Here is a 24,409-nt window from a genome sequence, read left to right as displayed (position 1 = left end):
TGCTGCCTCACAGATATGCTGCACCACTGGAGGTAGCACCGTGAGTCATCCGTGCGCAGTGACAAAAGAAAGACAAAGCTCGCTTTAAATGTCAGCAAATCAAAGTCTCATCAACACAAGCAAGGTCACCTTGTGTCGGATCTAACGGAGAGCCGGGACTCGGGTCTATTGTTTCTTCTTCGTCTTGTTTGAGTGGAAGAGCGCGGCAGGCTCTCGTCCAGGATTCAGTTTAGTCACAAAAAAATTTTCTTTTTCTTTTTTGTTTTTTGGACCGTACCTGTTCACCTGGACACACATAGGCGCGGTAAGTAGCTTCATTCTTCATTTTCAGGGTTTACTGTAGGAAGCCAGCACGCAACAAAAGTCTCCTTTATTGCCATCGATGCTCTAACAGGTGTTTTTATAAAGCGGGAGAAGTTCCTTTGACACTTCTAGGTTTAAATTACACGTTGGCCCAGTTTGCACGCAAATTGCACGTATTTGTATTTGTTATTTTTGAAAAGGTTTCGAATATAAAAATAATATTTGAATATTTAATAACCGCATGGGGGGAGGGAATGAAGATGCACGTCGTCTATTTCCGTGGGTTGACTTTAACCTGGGCCGGTGAGCGGAATGATCACCTTGAACTAATATTTGTCATTGATATTAGTGTGGCTCAAGCTAATGACTGATTACCAATAAGGCCATGATATTAATTGGAGAAAGTATAAATAAATAAATAAATAATAGTATTAATATTATTATTATTATATTATTTGCATTTTTTTTTTACTTTCGGCCTAACATCCAGAAACAATATGGTTAAATGTTTTACATTTTTAATAGCTTAGCCAGAATAATTAGGGTTATTAATAAGCTCTGTTGTGGTAAAAAATAACCATCATTCAGATCTCCTGAGCAGTGAGCGATGTTACTGAAATGATGTGATTCTGTCAGAAAGGGTTTAATTAAATAGTTAACTGTTAGTTGTGCGTAAACGTAAAGTGGTAATGTTTTAGTTATACATTTATTTTTGTAGCTTGGGCTGAGAATTTGAAGCCCCAAATCAACTTGTTAGAGAGACTGTGCCCTTGTCGTCCAGAGTCTCCAAGTTGAGCATCTCTTTCAGTGTTAAAGAAGAAGAGGCACATTTTTGTTTTTTAAGTCATACACGCGGTATTGTTTCTGTTCCCCTGTCATTGGATAGCCCAGAGACAGCTTTGGGAGGGGAATAAAGGAGAAAAAAAAAGTGACCAGGCTTTTTGAGGTGAGGACTTTGGCACAGGGTCTCGGGAGTGATGGCGGCGTCTGCACCCTCCTCTTCTGGCGGCGATCCGGATCCCAACTCGACAAATTTACGGCCACCGGGCTCAAGTAGGTCCATTACAGATAAAATGCTATTTCACGTGTGCTATTTACTTTGTGGGCAATGCCATTAATCATTTTCATCGAGGGAGGGAGAGAAAGAGAGAGTGCGGGTGGTGGTGGTGGAGGAGGGGAGGGGGGGGGGGGGGGGGTGGAGAAAGAAAGAGAAAAATTCCGCTGCCATTTGCGAGAGAGAGAGAGAGAGAGCTTCCTTCGCCACAAATCACCGCTGCATTTCATTCACCATGCGGTCCCCTCACCCCCACCCTCCACCCCTCCCGGCATCTGCGTGGCAGACCAGTGCTGCTGTCAGAAAATGATGTCCTCTACTAACATCACACTGCAGGCGATTAGCCTGGAAGACAAGCCCGGAGGAGCACCACCGGAGAGAGAGAGAGAGAGGATTTATTATTATTATTATTATTATTATTATTATTAATTTTATGTTTTTACTCATTTCTAAATTAAAGTGCCTTCATGGAATAATAGAAATTGCGTCTGAAGTTGCTGTTAAAAGCCTGCCCTAATAAATTGCTCCTAATGGCACACTTGAGCGCTGTAGCCTTCGATAAAGGGCACTGTGCAGTCATTTCACTGGCAGCGGTTATACAAGCACGAGTCTGGGGTCTAAAATCATGTAACAGGTGTAGACGTGAAATAAGCACAGATGCTGGTGAATTTAAGGTTTTGCTGTGTTTCTTCCAGTCCTGTGTGATCTTGGATAACCTGTAGGAATGGCTTTGCGCGTGCAGTATATGTGTCTCTAATGCACTGCGCTGGTTGCTTCACATTAGGCCCATGCATTGCCTGGCTTTTCTATATATCTGCACGTCTGCAAATGTATTGTGTGCTTTTAATCCTATATGAAAATGCTTGTTCAGCCTGTTTTTATTTTTTTATTTATTTATTTTTCATTTTTCTATTTTTCTTTTCTCTGTCTCATTTCTACTGGCTTGGGGGGGGGGGGGGTCTGTTAAAGTGCGTCCAGTGAGCTGAGCCCAGCGATGATTTATCTAATGAGCCAAAGCAAGGGTTAAATTGGGATGTGGGAATGGGACCGATCACCACCTCCTCCTCCTATCTCCCCACTCCTACCACCCCACCCCTGCACTCCCTCCTCCCCTAAATTGCTGTGTTTTTCTTTTTTTTTCTCGAGGATTTCGCCTTTGCTTCCCATCCAAGGTGCCCCATCCCCTCTCTGGCTGGAAGCACTTGATAACACAGTAATTCTCTATCTGTCACTGGCCGGCAGGCTCATGTCTACCCACGCTTGCATTTTTAACCAGCATCTTTTCACTCAATCAGGCTGGCATGGGATCAAAGAGCTAATTAATTTTAAGTCCTTGCCCAGGTCATGAACGGTGACAGGCGCTGAAAATACAGCACTGCCCACCAGAGTGCGGCTAAATGTTAAAATACTCCAAAGAAACTATTTCTTTTGCTTTAGCATTCTTCATCATTCTCATTTTCTTCTCATCATTTATTTTCATGTGTAACTGTTCAAGCTAAAAAATAAATAAATGCATTCAAAATGAAAGAGTGCATTTCTTTCTGTGAGGCCGTCTCTAATAGTTTTCCCTCCTTTAAATGTCAGGTTATGATGCTTGGTGTGGAGTTGCGCATGGCTGTACTAGAAAATTGGGGATGAAAATATGTGGTAAGTTCGCCCTTTTTTTCCAATATTATATTTTTTTCTGAATAAATCTGCATCTCTCAATGATCGAAGCTAATATTCTACAAACATGACTGTAGGCTTCACGGCCTGCATCGTTTTACTCGCGGCTCGTTTGGAAACAGCGCTGATTGCTGCTCTAATTAGATTTTTAATTCCCTTCCTCGCGAAAAAAAACCCCGCAAGACTAACCAGCATTATGCAGTTTATTAAATTACCCACACCCCCCAATATCATCTCGCCATTTTACACAAAATGGGAAAAAATGCTTCAGCTGCCAAAAACCCATCAATTGATGCCCGAGTCAGAGCTGATGAAATTAAAGAGGGAATTATGCGGGATGGATTTTCCGATTTCCACCTTCAGAGTCCATTTGAGCCTGACACTAACTAACCAAGGACAGTTACCATACTGGTGAATGACACGCACCAGTGCGCGCTACAATTATTTTTTGGTATCTTTCACCGACACGTTTTACTGGTTTTTGTTATGGTCATTAAATAGAATCCACAACTACGCGCCAAAATAGAGAAAGAAACACAAAAACAACGATTTCTTATTTAGAATTAAAGTAAGACTGTAAATGTCAGAGGTTTTTAGCTGTATTATTTTATTTGTATTCATATATTCGTATGAATGTATGACTACTTGTGTTCTCCGCTGCACAGTAAAGTGCACAACGTGTCTTAATAAGAATTTACATCCACTAAACGACAGCCATTTGTTTTTGCCTGGCTGGAGTTTGGTGCTGATGTCACTGGCTTCAACCTCCCAGAGAGGTATCAAACCCCACCCGTCCGTGAATAGGACAGAATGGGAGCCTCTTCTCATTCAAAATAAAGGCAGAGAAAGGACAGAGCGAGAGAGAAAGCGGGAGAGACGAGATAAACTGGAGAAACACGAAAACAGAAGTACTCGTTATTGTGCATGTTATAGTGGGGAAAGCTGCAGCTCTCATCATGTTTGGGAAGTGTTTTCATCCTCCGGACTCCCCTTCTTCATATTTAGGATTCCTGCAGAAGAACAACAATCTGGAGGAGAGGAGCAGGATTGTGAGTTCCTTCAAGGAGCGCACAGCCAAGAACCTGCTGTCCTGCGATAACAGCGGCGGAGAGGCGCGTTTCAGGCGAACAGAGTCCGACTTCTCCAATCTGTACGCCAGAGGTAGGCTTAAAATACAAAGAAAACCCGTATGTTCGTTATATTTTAACATCATCATTATATATTAGGCCTAAATTCACCCATAAACCTGTGGGAAATTCTTGGATTCTTGTGCAAGAATAATTTTCTCAAAAATGTCTTTATTGAATTTGATGGTTTAAGAAAATGAAAACATAAAAGTAATAAGTTGTAGGGAGATCCTGAGGTTTCCAAAAAATAAAAATAAAATTGTAAAACATGTAAAAATCAGAAAGAATAATTAAAAAAAACAAACAAAACACAAATGAATGCAGATGACCTTTGTCATTTTTTAGAGCTGCTACCTGCCAAAAATGGAGAGGAGCCAACCATGCAGTTCTTGCTGGAGGTCGTGGAAATCCTCACCAGCTACATCCGGAAGACCTTTGACAGGTCTACCAAGGTCCTGGACTTCCACCATCCCCACCAGCTGCTGGAGGGCATCGAGGGCTTCAACCTGGAGCTCTCTGACCAGCCTGAGTCTCTGGAGCAGATCCTAGTGGATTGCAGAGACACGCTAAAATATGGAGTGAGAACAGGTATGAGGCCTGCAGGCTGTAGTGCTAATCAATAACTTTCATTAACTCACACAAATTCTTAGATAATAAAGTGTTTTCTGAGTATCTTTATTGCATCTTCATCAATCGCAGGTCACCCCAGGTTCTTTAACCAGCTCTCCACCGGATTAGATATTGTGGGGTTGGCAGGAGAGTGGCTTACATCTACAGCCAACACTAATATGTGAGTACTCCAATACAGCCGGGATCAGCGCAATAAAAATGTGATGTTTTTGAAGTTATTAGGTTCATTAGATTCAGCCTATTTTAAAGCTCTTTTTTTGTACTCACTGTTTTTAATGGCCCATGAAGAGAGAGGCTCCCAGTAAGAGGAATACTTCAAGGGACATACAGTAATTACTGTGTTTGGCAGAGGGATGCCCAGCATGCTCTAATAGATTGTCAGTCAAGCAAGAAAATAAAGAGCACAAAAGAAGACATTCAGATGGCTACTCACTGGCAGTATTGTCGATGTTGTCCTGCGCTTAGGCTGTGGTCACATAATTCAGCCCTGCAGGCAAACTAAATTGCATATTGATTTGCATTCACAGTTTACATGTTGTCTTTATTCCATGTGCTGCTGGTTCCTGTGACATAACAATGCCGGGAGAGAAAAATGAGTCTTTTCCCTTCACAGGATCGGTACAGCAGCCATTATTGGGGCTCTGCTCAGTTTTGCTATAGTGCAATCAATCCTGAACGTGAGTTCTAAATGACTCTTTGTCAGAGAAGACTGTGCAGGTGGTCGCAGTCAGGGCTGTAGTCTGTGGACATGTTGGACTGCATTACGTCATACTTTATAGACTGAGAAGAATGAGTGGTGTTTTGCCACCTAATGCGTTCAAAGGGGAAGGAACAAAACATACCATACATAGCAATAGTGCTGCATTTGCATGCATCAGCGTAAAATAAAAAAGATGAGCGATTAGTTTTGTTGGTAATTTCTGCAAAATCTAGCCGATGAATAAAATAACAGGTGGAAATACTTAAACATTGCAGGTCTGTTTATCAGAGCTGGAAGGTCTGAGGGATGTCTGATCAAATCAGTATTGTACATTGTACCAATGTAACAGGGCGAGCTGTATCACTGAGCACCCCAACAAACAGGACTCACAAATCAGTGTCATACTGAAAATGTTACCAAGCTTAGTGAATATGTTCATATAGAGCACGGTTAGATTTCTGTCCACAAATGAAGTTATGCAAGAAAACAAATTTTTATAAAGCAAACATCACAAATTTCTCAGTCCCATTCCAGATATTTATATTTACTGACATCTTCAATACACTCAACGTTAATGGATACATGTCAGTGCACCTGTTTGATCTGCAGTCAAATATCATTTATTTATATAGGAGAAAAAGGACACCTTTATTATTCCTAAGGGGAAATTTATTGTAAAAAAAACAACAAAAACAAAACATCAAACGGGTATTAAATATTCAAAAAAGCAACAGTATGAAATTACTTTTTCCAGTCTATTTTTCCTGCATGTTGGAATACAGAGACATAAACAAGTTAAACTCCTTTGATAGAGGGAGGCTAGGATCAGCCGGGAGGTCATTCGGGGTCACAGTGTAATGATACCTTAAAGTCTCTTATTGGTTTTTTTTTTTAGGTTTAGTGACCCGAACGAGCTGAGAATATAATAAAACATTCTCATAAAAGTGCTATCGACATGAAAACGACAAAGCTTGTGATAAAACTACATGTGCTGGTGATTTTTGAACTTCAGGTAGACATCATCCACCTGAACGTCAAAGGTCAGCTTATGTAGAAATCTGTCATGATCCCGAGAAGTGCCGAAGATGACACGTGCAGAAGCGTCGGATGCCTGGTTTGATTTTAGCCATGGACCTTGTTTCCTGTCTCCTATTAGAAATTAAATGATCTTTAAAAACAAAAAGAAAAAGTGCTTTTACATTACATTACAATCTCACTGTTAAATGGCAATACATGCATCTATCAGCTAAAACCACTTATATACTAAACAGACGAGGAAGGTTGGCAGCATGGACAAGTCATCTGTGAATCACACTGCTTGCACTCCAGATGAAAATTGGACTTTGCTTGTGATTAAGCTACATAAAAAAGCCGACAGAGGGTTGTAAAAAATGGCTGTTGACATAACTTAATTGTTCATTAAGGTCTTATAGATCAGTCCATTGTTAAGAACAAATTATGGGTTGCCAAACTGAAAAATCCCTTTGCCTCATTGGTCAGCTTAGTTATTCTCCTTCAGCACAATAAATGACGGCAATTTTCTTTTTTTTTTAAAGTTTATAACCGATCTGTCATCATTTCTGAGCGGAGCTCATCCTTCACAACAGATTATCTAGAGATTAGTGGAGCTTTTAGAGGGTAATAGATGTGAAGGTTTATAGTAGACTAATGCTTTTCAAAGTCTTCTTCCCTCTCATTGGTTGAGACATCAGTCCATCATGTGGCTTTCAAAAAGTACCCTCACCTTTTGTGTTGCTAACAACACCCCTGTGGAGGAGTTGAACCCACGGGTGGAGGTTGCTTACACACCAATTTACCTTTATTAATTACTCTATCAACCCTAATTACCCCTGGCAGATATTGACTGACACTAATAGACTGACAATCACATCCTGGTCTTACATAATCAGAATGAGTGAGCCTCGTCTGCATGAACGAATCTGACTTGTTTATGTTTTTCCCCCTTCATGTTGCCATGGGTCTATACATGTTGAAGATGCTGTGAGTTACAGTGTGACATACTGCAATGTTCCTAATGATTTAGTTACTGTCTTTACATGAATGGATAGATGTTTGTGCAAGCAGAAGAATACTGGTTTGGAGAATTTGGATGAGTCTTTTTGTGCTGCAATTCCAAATTGGCTGTGTGCTTCTTTGAGGTTGTTGGTTTTCATCTTGTTTCGTTATATGACAAATCTTATACAGTCAGGGTGAAGAGAAAGTACACCTTCTTTCAGTTACAAAATTTTAATAGCTTCAATTTCAACATAAGGTCTGGACTTTGACCGGTCCTTTGCAGCATCTTGATTCTTTTCTTTTTTACCCATTCTGTTGTAACTTGTCAATTTAGGCCAAACCTTAGGTGCTGGAGCGATAGCCTCACATTTGTCTTTAGAATACTTTGGAGGAGTTTGTGTTGGACTATGTTTGACAAACCTAAATCCTTACCCCTCCACATCCATGCTTGACAGTTGGTATGAGGCGTTTGTGTTGAAGTCTTGTGATTTGTTCAAATCGAACTTTGCAAACCTAGGACACATTGCCATGTTCTTTGGTCACCAGGAGAGGCTTTTTCTTGGCAACCCTTCCAAACCATACTTGTTCAGTCTTTTCCTAATTGTACTATCATGAAGTTTAACATTTAACATGCTACCCATAGCCTGTAGAGTCTGAGATGTAGCTCTCTGTGGGGGGTTTTAAGTTTGTCTGAGCATTGTGTGGTCTGACCTCTGGGTGAATTCGTCCACTCCTTATAACCCCTGATGGGCACATATTGGTCTTATCCTTCCAGAGCTGCAAAATTTCCGCTTAAGATGATCTGCTGTGGTGACCCCTAAAGGCTAAAAGAAGAAGAAGAGCTTTATGGCATACAAAAATAAGATGAATTTCATATTGTTTTTAAGCAGCAGCCAAGTGCTGGCATCTCCAACAACCGTTTTTTCACCCCATGAGTATAACAGATGACTACTTTCCTTTAAAAAATACTCTTTGTTCTGACCAAGACTGGCCCTTTCAGTGTCACCAAAAATTAACTTACTGCTCATGCTGTATACAATTAAAGTATCCAAATGCACTTCATGCTGCCCCTCACCTCACAACTGAGCTGATGTTTTGTTTTTTAATCTAATACTGTCCATCTCTAAAACATTAATTAGAGTTAAAGACTGTGCTACATTTTTAAGTGGAAATCAAACAGCCGGGTTTCATTTACATGTAGCTCTTCAAGTTCTCTGCTTTTGGTTTGGTTCAGGTTCACCTACGAGATCGCCCCCGTTTTTGTGCTAATGGAGCAGCTGACTCTGAAAAAAATGAGAGAGATTGTTGGCTGGCCAGATGGAGAGGGTGATGGGATATTTTCTCCAGGTAAAATCTCAACCAATGATCAACCTCCAATGGAAGCACATGTGCATGAAAACAGTAAAAATGCAATCATCAAACTATACTCATGATGCAAAGTGTCCCATTTTAAAGACAAAAGAAACAGACATTGGGATTATAAAATTACAAATGTGTAAAAAAATAAAAGGTGAGGTTAGTATTAACTGCTTCATATACAGCTGGCTGCTTTACCATTATCAATGTATCATAATTATTTTTAAGTATGTGAATCTACAAAGTTATTAGTAACTGTCAGGGACAAATAAAGAAAGTAGTAGAAGAAGTTTTGCCTTTGAAATATCCATATTATCACATATGTAGCAAATTTTTAAGCCATGTTTTGATTCTGCAGGTGGAGCAATTTCCAACATGTACAGTGTGATGATTGCCAGATACAAGTTCTTCCCAGAAGTGAAGACCAAAGGCATGGCAGCTGCACCCAGACTGGTCCTCTTCACCTCAGAGCATGTTAGTCAAACACTAACGGTGTCACTGAATATTAACATCTCACCACCGGAGCATATTTACATTAGGTGGGCAAATAAATATCAGCATCATAGTGATGAGTGATGAACTCCTGTCCCTGCAGAGCCACTACTCCATCAAGAAAGCAAGCGCAGCTCTGGGCTTCGGAACAGAGAACCTGATCCTTTTGAACACAGATGAAAGGTTTGTTTTGTTATTTAACCTACCTGCACATAGTTTAGGAAAAATATTTAACATCTAGATGAGATACTACTGCATATCCTCTTCTTTTCCAGAGGGAGAGTCATTCCTGATGACTTAGAAGCCAAAGTAATAGAGGCCAAGCGAAAGGTAAATGTCTGCAGCAATGACTCAGATATCGCCCTGCTAACATTTTTATTCCCTCTGTTCAGCTACTGCTTAAAATAAGAAACACTTACATGAGCTGCAGAATTTGCTTGTAGCAAAGAAAACACTCGGTATGCTGGAGCAGTGAGGCTATTTCAATAAAGTTAATGCTTCTGTCTGTTCACATACGACGCTCCCTCTGCTTTTAAGTATCTCTTTCCTTCAAAGGCAAAGTGATGCGTAGACTAGAAGAAATGGGGAAGCAATTTTGCCCCAACAATAGGTGCAGATGGAAAGAGAGCGTCATTTGAGCAACGTGTTTTAGCCGATCTCTTTGATGTCAACAATCAGGCAGAAAGAAAAGAACATAACAACCTGAATTCAACCAAGAATTGTCTTTTTTTGTTGTTGTCGTGTGTGCTGTGCCTTTGCATCGTAGGGGTATGTTCCACTGTTTGTGACTGCCACCGCTGGTACCACCGTCTACGGAGCCTTTGATCCCATCAATGAAATTGCCGACATCTGTGAAAAGTACAATATGTGGCTTCATGTGGATGTAAGAGAATATTGATCTCCAAGGAAAAAATGAACACAAAGCTGTACAAATCAGCAGTCTGCTGTGGCATTATGATCAATATCAATATGTTCAGTGTTATTACCATGTTGTGACCCGTGCAGGGTGCGTGGGGAGGAGGTTTGCTGATGTCCAGGAAACACAGACACAAGCTGAATGGAGTGGAGAGGTAAATGAACACATCGCCTGAACTTGCAAACACGGGTTTAGACGAATTTCTTGCACATCTGCTTCACTACTCAGCCTGTAAAAAGCAGCATCTTTTCTATATTATTTAAGACAGTCATTTTGTCTAATGAGCACAAATCAAGAGCTTGCCTACCAGGCGTTTTCAAGCTGCATATAATGAGAAAAAAATCTCAACACTCTAATTTAACAAAGGAAGCACACTTTACTCAAAACACACAAAGAGAAAGACAAGAGTCAGGCGATAAGAGGGCCAAAACAAGAATCTGAATGCCTTGTGAAGCACAACAAGCAAAAAAAAAACCCCAAAAGTTCTGGATAGCTGTTTCATGACGATCTCAGCTATGTCGTGTTAGTGAAAAGAGGCATTCTTGGTGACCTCATTTATTCTTTCAGCCACTTAAAAAATTTAGGTGCTGGAAATTATGTAACTTTGAGCTTTTCAGAGAAGACCAGCAGGCCAGAATATACAGGCACATACAGATGAGTAGCATATATTGTGATAAATGTGATCAAATTTACAGAGAGAGAAAATAATGAGGTGCAGAGCCTTAAGACAGCCCATATGTCTTTTTCTTTCTTTTTTTGAGTATTATATGTTCTGTCATTGAGAATTTTAAACATTCCTGTCTCAATAAGATGTAAGAAGAGTGCAAGTCCTAAAAAAAACAGGCAAAGATTTTGAAAAATGTTTCAAAACTTGTCAAAAGAGGCACTGTCTGGCATTCAAGAAGTATTTTTTATTTGCTTTTTGGGAAAGTTTGACAATAGTTGCATTGAACATAAATAGGCAAACCCAGAGAGACACATCAGTAATTTCAAAGATACTAAGAGACACCATTTGATTGAAATCAGTGTCTTTAGTAGAGTGTGTTTCTTTGGCCAGAGAGGAAACTGGAAAATCTGTATTTTAGTCTTAAGCCAAGAGTGCAATCTGTTCTCAGCTCCAGCTACAGATTGCAGACTCCATATTTCAAAATGCAAACATGCAAAATTATTACATTCAAATCTTGAGAGGGTCGGTGTCGTTTTACCTTTCACTACCAGACTCCATAAGCACACACACACACATTTCCACACCCTCACAGAGCTGTGTTTACTGTTTCAATATCTCTGCAGGGCCAACTCAGTCACCTGGAACCCTCACAAGATGATGGGAGTGCCACTGCAGTGCTCTGCCATTCTAGTCAGAGAGCGGGTGAGTATGTGTTTGTTTCACTTTCCTGCTCCGCACCATACCACCTCTGCACACACAAACGAATCTGTGCACTTTCACCAAAACCATCTTGTTCATGTCTCATCACGATCGCTTCCGTTGCAGGGACTGTTACAAGGCTGCAACTCTATGTGTGCTGGATACCTCTTCCAGCCAGACAAACAGTACGACGTTACATACGACACCGGTGACAAAGCCATTCAGTGTGGGCGGCATGTCGATATCTTCAAGTTCTGGCTGATGTGGAAGGCAAAGGTGTGCTTTAATCTGCAGGGCTTCTGTCAGCTTTGCTGCCATATGCAGAAGCAGATGGTAACAGCTTCTTTTTTTCCCCTTACAGGGAACAGTAGGATTTGAGCAGCATATTGATAAGTGCCTGGATCTGTCAGCTTACCTCTACAATAAAATCAAAAACAGAGAGGGATTCAAGATGGTGTTCAAAGGAGAGGTGAGATGACTGTTTCCACAGCAAACATTTTAAAAATGAACATCCAGAGATTCCCTGCAGCGCTAACTCGAACAGATGAAAAATGTCTGTGCTTTATTTTATCCGAGTTTTCTGCTCCACAAAAGATATTTTTCATTTGTGATGAATAACCGCAATAATTCAGCACTTGATGCCTTAATTTGGTTTTGGGATTGATTGGGTCGCTTTGCTTTGCTGACATGTTGACAAGAAACGCTGAAAATACAGAAGGCAGCTTTTTATCAGCACTCATTACAAATGTTGTTCCCATTTTCTCTTATCAGCCGCAGCACACTAATGTCTGCTTCTGGTACATTCCACCGAGCCTGCGCAGTTTACCTGATGGTGAAGAGAGACGTCAGAGGTTGCACAAGGTAATTACTCCTCAATCTGCAGCTCCCCTGCTCTCTTAGATTGATTTACGCACCACTTTTCTGCCAGGTTTTATGGATTCATAAAGTCAAATATGAATATGTATACATATACATTTGCTTTGAATGTATTCTCTCATTGACCACTTTGTTAGGTACACCTTGCCAGTACCAAGTTGGTCAGTCTTTTACTTTCAGAACTGGATTAATTAATTGTAGTGTAGATTCAACAGGGTGCTGGAAACATTCCTCAGTGATCTTGGTCCATATTGATGAGAACACACGGTCGACTTTTCAGCTGAACATCATTGATGTGATTGAGATCTGGTGACTGTGGAGTGAACTCGTTGTCATGTTCAAGAAGCCAGCTTGAGATGATTTGATGACTTTGACTGTTCTTTAGCAACAACAGCCTGAACCAGCCATACGAGACAGAATGGATCTATGCTTTAATTTTATTTACACAAGATTCTGACTCTACCGTCTGAATGCTGCAGCACAAATTCATCCTAGTGTGGTCTTCTGCTGCTGTAGCCCATGTGCTTTGTGGTTCAACATGCTGTGTATTCAGAAATGCTCTTCTGCATACCTTGGTTGTAATGAGTGGTTATTTATTTTAGTGGTCACTGTTGCTTTCCTACCATCTTGAAGCAGTCTGGTCATTCTCCTCTGACGTTTGGCCTCAAGAAGATATTTTCACTCACTGGATATTTTTGGTGTTTTTGACCATTCCCGGTGAATTCTGGAGATCGTTATGTGGGAACATTATTTGTTTCTGAAATACTCAGATTAGCCCATGTGGCACCAAGAAACATGCAACATTTAAAGTCACTTAAATCGCCTTTGTTTGTCATTCTGATGCTCGGTTTGAAAATTCAGCATGTCGTCGTGACAATGTCTACATGCCTAATGCACTGAGTAGCTGCAATGTGATTGGCTGATTATATAGGTGGTGTGGCAGGTTAGTGTTTTGATCATTCTGAACTTTTTTTTTTTTTTTTTTTTTTTGCAACAGGTGGCTCCGAAGATCAAAGCAATGATGATGGAGTCTGGCACTACGATGGTGGGTTACCAGCCACAAGGAGATAAGGTCAACTTCTTTCGCATGGTCATCTCCAACCCTGCCGCCACCAGGTCAGACATCGATTTCCTGGTCGAGGAGATTGAGCGACTGGGGCATGACTTGTAAGAGTCATACCTGTATTTTTTTTCTTAACATTTTGTCTTTTCCAACTCTGGAGAGACTCAGGCTTGGCTTCGTATCCCGTCTATCTCCTCAAGACATATAGAGATGTTGCTTATGGGTCTTTTCTGCTAATGCACAACAAATAATAACGCCATGCCCTGTGTGTTTCTGTCTCTTGTCTTTTGCAACCGTGACATATACTTAACATATTTGCACAACAGGTTCTCTGAGTGAAAAGGTTTAAGAACAGTGGTATTCTTGATAAAAACATACATGAAGAGGAGATGAAGCTGAGTTTAACATGGGTTACTTTTTCAATGAAATATGCAATAGCAAGAATGTCTGAACACTTGATGATTCTGTATATAGCTGCTATGAAAAATGAAAGACTGGTCAGGATCTAAAATTTAAATATTTTTTTCACAGATGACAGTTCGGGGCGCTATATAGTATATATGTACTATATGTGATAATTATCATTCGATAAAAGGTAAATATTAAGACAGTTGCACCATGACATTTTAGCTAATATTTCCCTTTGATATACACAAGTGGGAATATATATAACACAGTCACTGTAACAGGTTCTGTACTTGGTTGCTGTGTTTTTAGAATTTTTTGTGTAGATTGTGTAAAGTACTGTTACATTACCTTTGTGCCAAATGTGTCCTAGTTTTACAGTGAGAAAATCCTATATGTAAATCAACCATATGTTATGTGGTAGCTACATGACTTTATTTATATTGAGAGATTATAATTGTGAATAGGTTGTCTGCTATTTGTAACCTGCCTTCCTTCCTTTTTGGGAAACGCTGCTGTATTATATCGCAATGTTTTGAATAACAGTCATGTCTTTTAGTGTATTTGTGAACCAAAGAAGAGTTATGAATATGTACATGTTCCTTGTTCTCCCTTACAGAGAGACTCAGATGTTTATATAAGAGTACTTCATTTAATGCCTCTAACTTTAGTGCAATCAGTGTTGTGTAACCGTGCAATGTCATTGTGATTCACTGACTGGCAGTGTGGCCACTACTGCCGGTGCTTTGTTAATGATAAAAAAGCACAATGCTAAACCTTGATCGTGGGGCAGCTTTGATTCGAGGGACACATGATTGTCTGTATTATAATGTGTGGAGTGGAGTAAAAGTATAATATGCAAACTTTTGTCTGTCTGAACGTCGTCGCCATAGGAATGTTTTTGTGTTGAGAAATGGGGATTGTTTATCATAGTATGTTTTGCCTGAACAATGAAGTGCACAGTGTTTGCTACTATAACAAGCCTTATTAAACAACTGTACACTCCCGAATTAGAGGGACGCAATGTCTCTTGTCATATTCAATGTAAGTACTTTGGCAAATCATTTGCAAAGTATTACTGGTGTATCTACAAGGCTAATAAAAACACAAGCTTTAGGGTGTCTGTGATCACAGTTCTTTGTCAGAATGGCTTTTTTAGGTTAACAAAACTGGTGTTACATCTTTATTCCTTTAGGTTGAACAGACCCCACTGTTGTACATACAATAATAGTTATAATTATTATTATTATAAAGTAAGCATTTTTCTTCTATAACAATCCAGTTATATTCAACAAACATCCAATCCCTTTACCAGAAACTGGGCTTCCACATTGTGCACATTGAGGGAGAAAAAAATACAGAAATGATCTCAAAGTATTACAAATACATCAAATAAAGAAAGGTTGTGTGTTTTATGGTTATGTGAATTGACTATATGTAATATACACTGCATAACTGAGACATCCCAGTGATAATAGAAGTCCAAAGTGGTCCCAGTGGGTAATAAATTGATTAAGAGCTGTAACCCCCTTTACCTGGAAGACTGGCTCCACCAGATTCCAAACTCAACATCAGAGGTCTCTGTTCAGAAAATGCAGTGCTGGGAAAGCTACGGTGCTTCTAGATAACCCAAGCTTGAGGAAGACACCCATACACCACCAGGTTTTTTTGATAGAATATGCAGTAATGTGCCTTATTGTGTGAATGCAGTTGTAGTCAAAATGTCAAAAATGTAGTTTGTGTAGTTTTGTCTCCGTACACCATCACAGGAGATTTTTAATGAAACAATTAAGATATGATTGAAGTGCAGACTTTCTGCTTTATTTCAAATTCTCACGAATAATGGGACAAATGACTGACAAGCATTCTCATGGCCAGGTGAGGTGTTCTTGCTTGTACAACTGAAATGTATGTTGACATTATTGTAAAAGTCTACAATCAAGAGAATCCTTCATGAATGGAAATATAGAGGGTTTACAACAAAGTGCAAGCCAGTGGTTACACGCAAGAACAGAACGACCAGAATATAGACTTTGCATCTACATCTAAAAGATCCTGCAAGGCTCTGAAAAAGAATCTTTGGACCGATGAAATCAAGATTCATTTGAGCCAGAATGATGGGAAACAGCTCATGATATGAAATTATACCACATAATCTGTTAAACATGACGGAGACATGAGCATGTAGGGCTGCCAACAGTATTGGGTCACTAGTGTTCATTGATGATGTAACTGCTGATAGAAGTCAGTGACTAAATGGGATTTTCATCCAAGTATAAAAAACAATCCTTCTGTTAGTTTGTTCAGTCAATTTGAATGATGTGTATAAAAATCTCTGTGATTCCCAAACATCTAGAAAGATAATTGTCCAACAACTTATGGACCTATTGGTGTCGCCATAAAGATGCACTTTAAAGTAATAAACAGTTTATGGACACAGTAGGAACACTAAAATAAATGATTGAAACAGATGATAATATTATACAGTAAAGCTTAATTTAACAACACTGTAAAATGACGGTTTAATGCTGGACAGTCCAGCTGCCAGTATTTTGCTGTAATTTAATAGGATATTTTTACTGTGTATAGTGCTGTAACTTTATTGTCACTTAGATGACAGACAGGTTTCTAGGATATCTCATCAGTTCATCATCATAATGATTTTTCATCATGTTTTCACAAAAGAAAAAAAAGGCCTCCAGGATATTCACGGTCCAAAGATTTATTGAATGCATCAAAATGGGTAAGACGTAAAGGATCACTGATAACTAAACTGAACATATGAAAAAAAATGTAGCAGAATATTTGGAGAAAAGAAAGAGAAGCTGACATGATTTTCCCCTTTATTTCTTCTGGTACATCTTTCCAGTCCACTTAGCTGTCACCAGTCGCCGGTCAGATTAATCACCCTGGAGGGACTTTTTATTGGCTGACCATCTCACAGCTGAGATTTCCTGAGCGACCCCTGCCAATCCTTTCACTTCTCTCATCACTCACACTTTTATCATAAAATGCATTAGACTGTGGTTTCTTAACATTTCCCCCCCGCAGAGCCCATTTCGAGGATCTGCCTGGCTGTGTTTTATTTCGACTGTTTTAGCGGCTCTCCTCCCTTCCTCCACCCGGCAGACGCTGGTTCTTCGTTTCACGCTTCAGTGCAGCGATCATTACAGAGCTGATGTCAGGGGTTGCTTTGTAAAGTTACAGAGAGCAGAGAATTAAAGGAATAATCATGTATTTCAAAAGAAATAATCACTTCTTGCCACATCTACAAGGGGGAGAGCTTTTTCTTTTGGCTTGCAGCTCTATGGATGGGGGCATTGTTGAAGATTAAATGTGCCAAAGGATAATAACATGGCTAATTTGGGAGCAGGTGCTGGAGAATGTTATAATGATTAAATGCAAATGAAACCCAATCTTCAGCTACTATAGGCTGTTACAGTCTAGTAACTCCGGACTGGATGCTCCTCATCATCAGACAAGTAAGACTATCCCATTAATACATGTAATGTGGAAAGAGGAGGTTTATGGTTGATTTACACTATAGAAATAATATTTGAAGGACTTTGATCCAATATCAGTAACTCCATCAGTTTTAATTATAGGCATAATTAAACATTGGTGAAAAGAAGATTAGGGGGAGTGAAATAAAAGGAGGATGTAGCAGCTCTGTTTTCGCAGTAATCTGTGCAGTGTGGCCAGCCCGCCTCTCTAAACACCAGACCGTGAAACACTTAATGTCTGTCTCTGAACTAGTCTGTTCACCCTCCATTTCACACCTGGCACACACGCGCTGAGGATTCAGCACTCATTATGAGACTGCAAGTGAAGTGAAATAAAAGGCTGTGATCATTCTCTCTGCGTTTTTGTTTCCGTGATTTTGTTTTGTTTTCTTCATTTCCACAGCGGACACATTTTTAGTTTAGTTGAATATTTTGTGGTTAATGCAGAAGTTTCCTCCTACACCCACTTTACCCATCCAGCCCCCCTCAGCTGCTGCTCCCCTCTCTTATATATCTATGATTCTTGTCAGTGGTTTCCCAATGTGCCAAATATATCTCCCACCCCTGGGAATCACTGCCACATTAGCTTCCTGATAGATACTGACAGTCCCATTGTGTGAGGCAAGTCTAATGAAATGATGATGATGATGATATTGACTGCAGGCTGCTTGCCAGCCCTCACCCTCCCCCTCCCACTTCTTTTTTCTCCACACAACATCAATACACACATGCAGCAAACAATTTATGTTTTATTATCAAAAGTAAAAATGTTCCTGCTTCTATTCTTTTTGGTTAAGGGCGATAATCCTGTGCTCCTCTCTCCTTTAAAAGGTGTTTATGTGCTAATGAAATCCGTGCATGCTCTCAAATTCAAGCCAAACGGCACCCTCGCTTGACAACAGGGTGATAAGAGAATCAATTATCAAACCTTGGCGCCTTTCACTTCTAAAGTAATTATAATGGGTTAAACTTATCTAAATAGCTTGCTCTTATTGACTGCGCGCCCCCAGCTTGATTAATCCTGGCAGAAAGTAGAAAATTAATAGTGCAGAGACTGTAACTTGCTCGTCTCCATAGCTGGGGAGTGTAAACCTAATGTGGTGCTTGTTAAAATTGAAAGGCTGCTAGTAAATGTCTCTGCTGGACATTTTCTAAAGGAATAAGCGCAAGCCCTGGAGCAATTACAAAGCAGCTTACCAAGTTTCCCCATGGTGATTGCTACCACGCATGCTAGATGAACTAAAAAACCCCTCGGCAAAAGTGTTGGCGCTGTTTTCTGCACAATACCACACAGTGAACCATCATAGTTTTCCTCTTTTGAACAGGAACAATAGTGCGGGAAACGTGTGTCTGGCCATGCTGCTTAAATTAAAATGATAAACAGCAACAATAATAATAATAACGCAACAAAGGCCTGTCCAGGTATTTGGCTCCACTGCTTTGTCATCTTAACGCAGGTCTTTCTAATTCACTTAGCATTTTATCTCTACCTCCCAGAACAGCAGAGTACATTATGTCAGCAGAGAGCATGTATTTATTAGATGCTTTCATGCTACAAAAACTGACCTCTCGCAGATGCTCGGCATTAAGCAAGTAACCCTGACAGTAATGGCTTTTTATGTTTGTAGCTCTGGCTTTGCTTTCTGTGTCGAAATGCAGTGTACGTGTTCATGTGTGCATGTTTGTGTGTGTGTGTGGACACCAGAGAGGGGCCATTAATGTCTTCCTCACCAGCTCAAACTAGGAATCTGTGGTAAAAACGCCTGAACAAAAGGACGGTGCATTTCTTTGCAGCTTTAGCTGTAAATTCGTTGAGGGACTGAAGAAGTATAAATCTGAGAACCAGATCCAGATCAGTGATTGTGCAGTTTTCAGGCGTCAGCAAGCTGCTGCTGAAATACAGCGTTTATTTATCTGCTTCTGGAAGGAGCAAGCGTCAACATGTAAAGTATATTTCTAACTGGCATACAAGGTGACACGAGGAATCGCTGTGTACAATGAAAGGTTTAAGTGTGAATGAATGGTTTATTAGCATGCTGTTGATCACAGTGCATGATAAATGAAAGGGACATGAAGCCAAAGGCCTTCAACTTCATAAATAGCATAAAATAAGAAAATAACATAAAATAATGATAAGTAATCATAATAATAATGAGAATAAGTAATGCAAATAGTCAATACATTACAATTTGGCCAGTGATAAAAATGGTAATCACCAGGGAGTTTTTAAATCAAAGAATTTATTGTGCTTTTATCTGAAAAGTTGTTCCAGCTACTGATATCATATTGCTTTTAAATGGAATTTGAAATAAAATGCTTATTTACTTAGAAGATTGAACACATGAGTTGTTTACATTTTTCTTGAAGCAATGATGAAGTCTTATATTCTAGCAGCAGCTATATTTGCATAAACTCCTCATGGCCACTTAAAGGACAAGCGGCTGCCATCTCTTCATCCATCCGGACCTTGATTATTTGGGCCGAAGTACTCACACACACGCCCGCACTCAGTGCCATACACTCTCTTTATTTTGCTGGCCAGCTAATACCATTGTTTTTTTTTTGTTTGTTTTGTTTTGTTTGCATTCACAAAGACTATCCAAAGACATTTTGGTTATTGTCAAATAGACACTCTCTGATTACGGACTGAGGAGGTTGTGGTGTTACAACCCCAGGACTGAGAAAAAGGACTCTACATAATATATTCACTTGTCTCCTGGTTAGAAGTGACTATTGATGGAAATATTTTTCTTCTTCTTGTCTTTGTTTACATTGTATCCCAGAGAAGTTTTAAGTTGTTCAGGTTGAAACATTTGCACTTAAAGTCGGTTAAGTTTCCTTTGATATATCAGTGTCAAGCTGATGTTTAAGAGGGTATGTTAAGGACAGATGTGCTCCAGTCCATCAATCCTTTAAAGTGCTGGACACCGATGGTAAATTGCCATCAGGCCCTAAATAAATTGTCCTCTGCTGTTATCCATATTGCTTCTCTCATTCTTTGGTGAGTAGACGTATTGGTTACATAGGCATCAGGAAATAGATATTTTTTATTTTGCTTCTTTTTATTCAGATTCAAGCTGAGTACGATTAAAAGTTGTTGGGGTTTGTTTTTACTTAGACTGAAGTTTGTATTCCTATCTACTGATATTAATTCATTGTTATCTTAATATAGCTTAAGGTGGGGTGCATGCATACCCATATGGAAACGATATATATATACATCTTATAAAGTCTGTATCTGTCTTGTGTGAAACTTGTATGAAAAGCATACAAGAGTGAAAAACAGATATAAGATCTAATCTGATATTCCATTCTAGGCAAATTGACAGCAAATAAAACTAAGTACACTTTTAAAACTTTTTTTTAAATTCATTTTTATTTGAATTCAATTCAATTTTATTTATATAGCGCCTAATCACAACAACAGTTGCCTCAAGGCGCTTTCTATTGTAAGGTAGACCCTACAATAGTACAGAACCCAACAATCATATGACCCCCTGTGAGCAAGCACTTTGGCGACAGTGGGAAGGAAAAACTCCCTTTTAACAGGAAGAAACCTCCAGCAGAACCAGGCTCAGGGAGGGGCGGCCATCTGCTGCGACCGGTTGGGGTGAGAGAAGGAAGACGGGATAAAGGACAGAAAAATGTTATAATGTAATGTGGTGAAATTATTATCAACCAGGTGGTTCATGAGACAATTATTTTAAAGTAGTCTGGTTTTAACATTAACAATGAAGAATTATAATAAAAATGTAATGCATCTAGGCTACGTCCACATGTACCCAGGTATTTTTGAAAACGCAGCTTTTTAGATGCAGGTGTCAGGTAAACTTTAACGTGCTCGTGAGAAAACCCTAGAGAAGAAATTAGGTCTCTTCAATGGGGCATTTCTTTTGAAACTTTTGACAATCACGTTTTCAATATTGTCTTGGCCATTAAACATTAACTCCAGGACAGTGTTTGGATTTTTCCACTTTTGCCGGAGTTCATTGTACACTTTCACACTGACTTCTTCAGTGTTCTCTAAGGACATTTTAAGCTTTTGGGACAAAATTTTAGCCCAAATCCTGTGGGTAAACCTGTTCATGATGGCTTTATCTGCCCCTGGAGGCAATTTCCTTGCCTCATTTGCGTTGCTTATAGCGTGCAGAACCAAATCTTTAGTGAAGCTTTCAACAACTTTTACGTACTCTTCTCGGTTTTTATATATAGTGAGTACTCTTTTTGGTAAGGCCAACAGGTGTTTTGTAAATGTTGGGACAGTAATATCGTCAAGCCGTTCGCTCAGATATAAAATCAAATACTTCTCCCTGCAGTTATGTGCTTTGCAAAGATTGGTGAAAATGTCCTTGTTGATATTGGTCAGCCTTTTTGGAGATAGATCCAAATCCCTCTCGTCAATCTGAGGCCAGATTTTTTCAAGCAGACGATCGCTGATAGAGTCGGAGTTGTGGCACCGTGTGAAGTCCTTGTATTTAGACGAGGCTTTGCCTGCGGCCTCTGAAACTACCAACTGAATAACTTTGTAAACACACATCTTTTCTTCAGACAGATAATCAGATGCCAGAGTGACATCATAAGAACCAAAATCTGAATCAGACTTACGGACTGACCTATGTAGTGTTTTCTTCACAGGCTTTTCCAGGGGAGAAGCTTCTATGTTGTCCAAGTCTTTTGTATCAGCTGAGTAGTTTTTCTTCGGTTCTACTGTGGCTGCGGTGAGGGTTTGAGGAGGAAACCTCTGGGATGACACAGACGCTTCTTCCTCAGATGACTCACAGCTGAAACCTATTAAAATATCTGGATATATGCAAGGTGGTGCAGGTACACGATGCAGTGTTAGAATTTCTCTGTTTTCACTGTCATCTGTGGATGTTTCATCAAGACTGCTCTCCTCTGCAGTCAAATGCAGCTTGAGGTTTTTTGACTCTGAAGAGTCCTCCAGTCCTGGAGTTTCTGTTTCTTCATTATCACCGTGGTCATCTACAGAAATTTCTTTCAGGATGCTGTCCTTTGCTCCTGTTTCTTCTGTTTTCTCAGGGGACTCTGTGTGCACTGAGTGAAGAGAAGGCTCATTATTCTGCGTGGACACTGCATCTCCCTTCTCCACGGTTGTGTCCATTGCATCCACTAACATGGAACAAAGTTTCAACATGTCTTTCAGCAAAGTGGAAGGCAGCTCAGTGTTGCAGTACTCTGGGTTGAACTGCAGAGATTGCCACTGTGGTACAATTGTACCAAAAAAGTGGTCACTTAAGGACTTCCATGTTTCCACTGAGGTGTTACTGTGTGGAGTTGTCATGTTTAAGTTTGTATTACTATTTCTCTGACTCTGAAATGTAGAAGAGGAAATAAATTGTTGGCTGGTTGGAGTTGGACTAGGCATGTGTGCTCTTTGTAAACCAAATGCTTGGGAGTCTGGACGGCCCCTTTATATAGGTTTAAGCCCCGCCCACGTTCGGCTGCAGCCACTGTGACGTCATCCACTTTCCTTTGAAGTTGAACCTTCAAAGGTTTGGGGGCGGGGTTTAAGCTAATCTCTGACACAGCTGCATGACATTTAAATGGCATAAACTATTAATTTAAATTACCCATTGTAAATGTTGTTCTTAAAGCAGACTGGTTAATAATAATTTCACCACATGATATTTTCAAATTATTTTGTATTTGCTTAAATAAATGCATAATTCAAAGACTGTAATTTTTCATTGTATATCAAATTACAATTGGACATTTTAGGTGTTCCCTAAATTTTAATGTAGGCATCAGGACATAGATATTTTTTATTTTGCTTCTTTTTATTCAGATTCAAGCTGAGTACGATTAAAAGTTGTTGGGGTTTGTTTTTACTTAGACTGAAGTTTGTATTCCTATCTACTGATATTAATTCATTGTTATCTTAATATAGCTTAAGGTGGGGTGCATGCATACCCATATGGAAACGATATATACATAAATCTTATAAAGTCTGTATCTGTCTTGTGTGAAACTTGTATGAAAAGCATACAAGAGTGAAAACAGATATAAGATCCCTTGAAAAATTATATACATGAAACTTGTATATTTTGGATACTTACTAAAACAATATATGAAAGTAATGAGAAAGTGGCCACCTTCATGAGTGAATCGCATAAGCCTTATATGATTCACTATATGAAGTAGGCCACATCTTATGCAAGTCTTTTATAAGTTTTTTCTATTTCTTTTCCATATGGGTATACTTGAGCTTGTATGTATACTTTTTACCCTGTGTGAATAAATTCAAACTTCTGCACCCAATTCTTCCTTTTTAAAGTCATTAAAATGTATACTGTAAAGTTAGAGAAATCATTAAAAGCCCCAAACTACAATATAATATTCATAATCATTATAAGAGCCTCTAAACTTCTCACCACATCTGTATGAAACTCCTGGCACTATTTTTGGTGATCCCAGCATCTGTTGACAAATTTGGGGCGGACATCATAGTAATTTAACCTTAGTTATGGTTCATACTAGGTTTTGCAATATTATTTTATAATTTTACACATTTGACTTTCTTATATATTTCATTATTTTACTATCACTTACCACACTTTATATTTTATCAAAACATTTCTTTCTTATAGCATTTTGTGAGCTGATTTTGGTCCAACTGTAATTATTACAAAAGGACATCTTAACTGTATAATCAGTGTGTTGTTTATACAGTTAAGATGTCCACAACCAACAATGAAAAGAATAAAAATAAACCTTTGAACCTCTCAAGGCGCACCCTTGTAGTTTGATCAGGTGCTTGTCGGTTTACAGAACTTCTCTGAATGGCTGACACCCTTACCAAACGCCGGGTAACTTTACAGTTCTTAATCATACTTGCCCCTTAAAAACCCTCAATAAAATCTGAAATTCAAGTTGGTCTCAGCTGCTCTCCACTCTGGATTCTTTAATAATTGAGATT

The 24,409-nt window shown here is 39.4% G+C and overlaps 1 protein-coding gene across 2 annotated transcripts; it reads left to right on the top strand.

Moving 5' to 3' along the window:
• Positions 1 to 1,280: 1,280 nt before the first annotated feature.
• LOC146616229 (glutamate decarboxylase 1) lies at positions 1,281 to 13,672 on the top strand. Of its 2 annotated transcripts, none has more exons than XM_085374737.1 (16): positions 1,281 to 1,350; positions 2,942 to 3,004; positions 4,028 to 4,183; positions 4,495 to 4,737; positions 4,849 to 4,939; positions 8,730 to 8,842; positions 9,210 to 9,325; positions 9,447 to 9,526; positions 9,619 to 9,673; positions 10,110 to 10,226; positions 10,349 to 10,413; positions 11,550 to 11,628; positions 11,752 to 11,901; positions 11,987 to 12,094; positions 12,397 to 12,486; positions 13,499 to 13,672. In XM_085374737.1, the coding sequence occupies exons 1-16, from the start codon at positions 1,281 to 1,283 to the stop codon at positions 13,670 to 13,672; spliced, it is 1,770 nt and encodes a 589-aa protein (XP_085230863.1). The 2 variants fall into 2 exon arrangements, with proteins under 2 accessions (XP_085230863.1, XP_085230862.1); XM_085374736.1 differs by having other exon boundaries at positions 1,281 to 1,356.
• The last annotated feature ends 10,737 nt before the right edge of the window (positions 13,673 to 24,409 follow it).

This window comes from Diplotaxodon limnothrissa, linkage group LG16 (genome assembly GCF_057381915.1).
Source record: "Diplotaxodon limnothrissa isolate DT_005_m linkage group LG16, D_limnothrissa_male_GT1.1, whole genome shotgun sequence".
NCBI lineage: Eukaryota > Metazoa > Chordata > Actinopteri > Cichliformes > Cichlidae > Diplotaxodon > Diplotaxodon limnothrissa.
The sequence above is the reverse complement of the archived record's forward strand: the minus strand, read 5'-3'. Positions and strand labels throughout refer to the sequence as shown.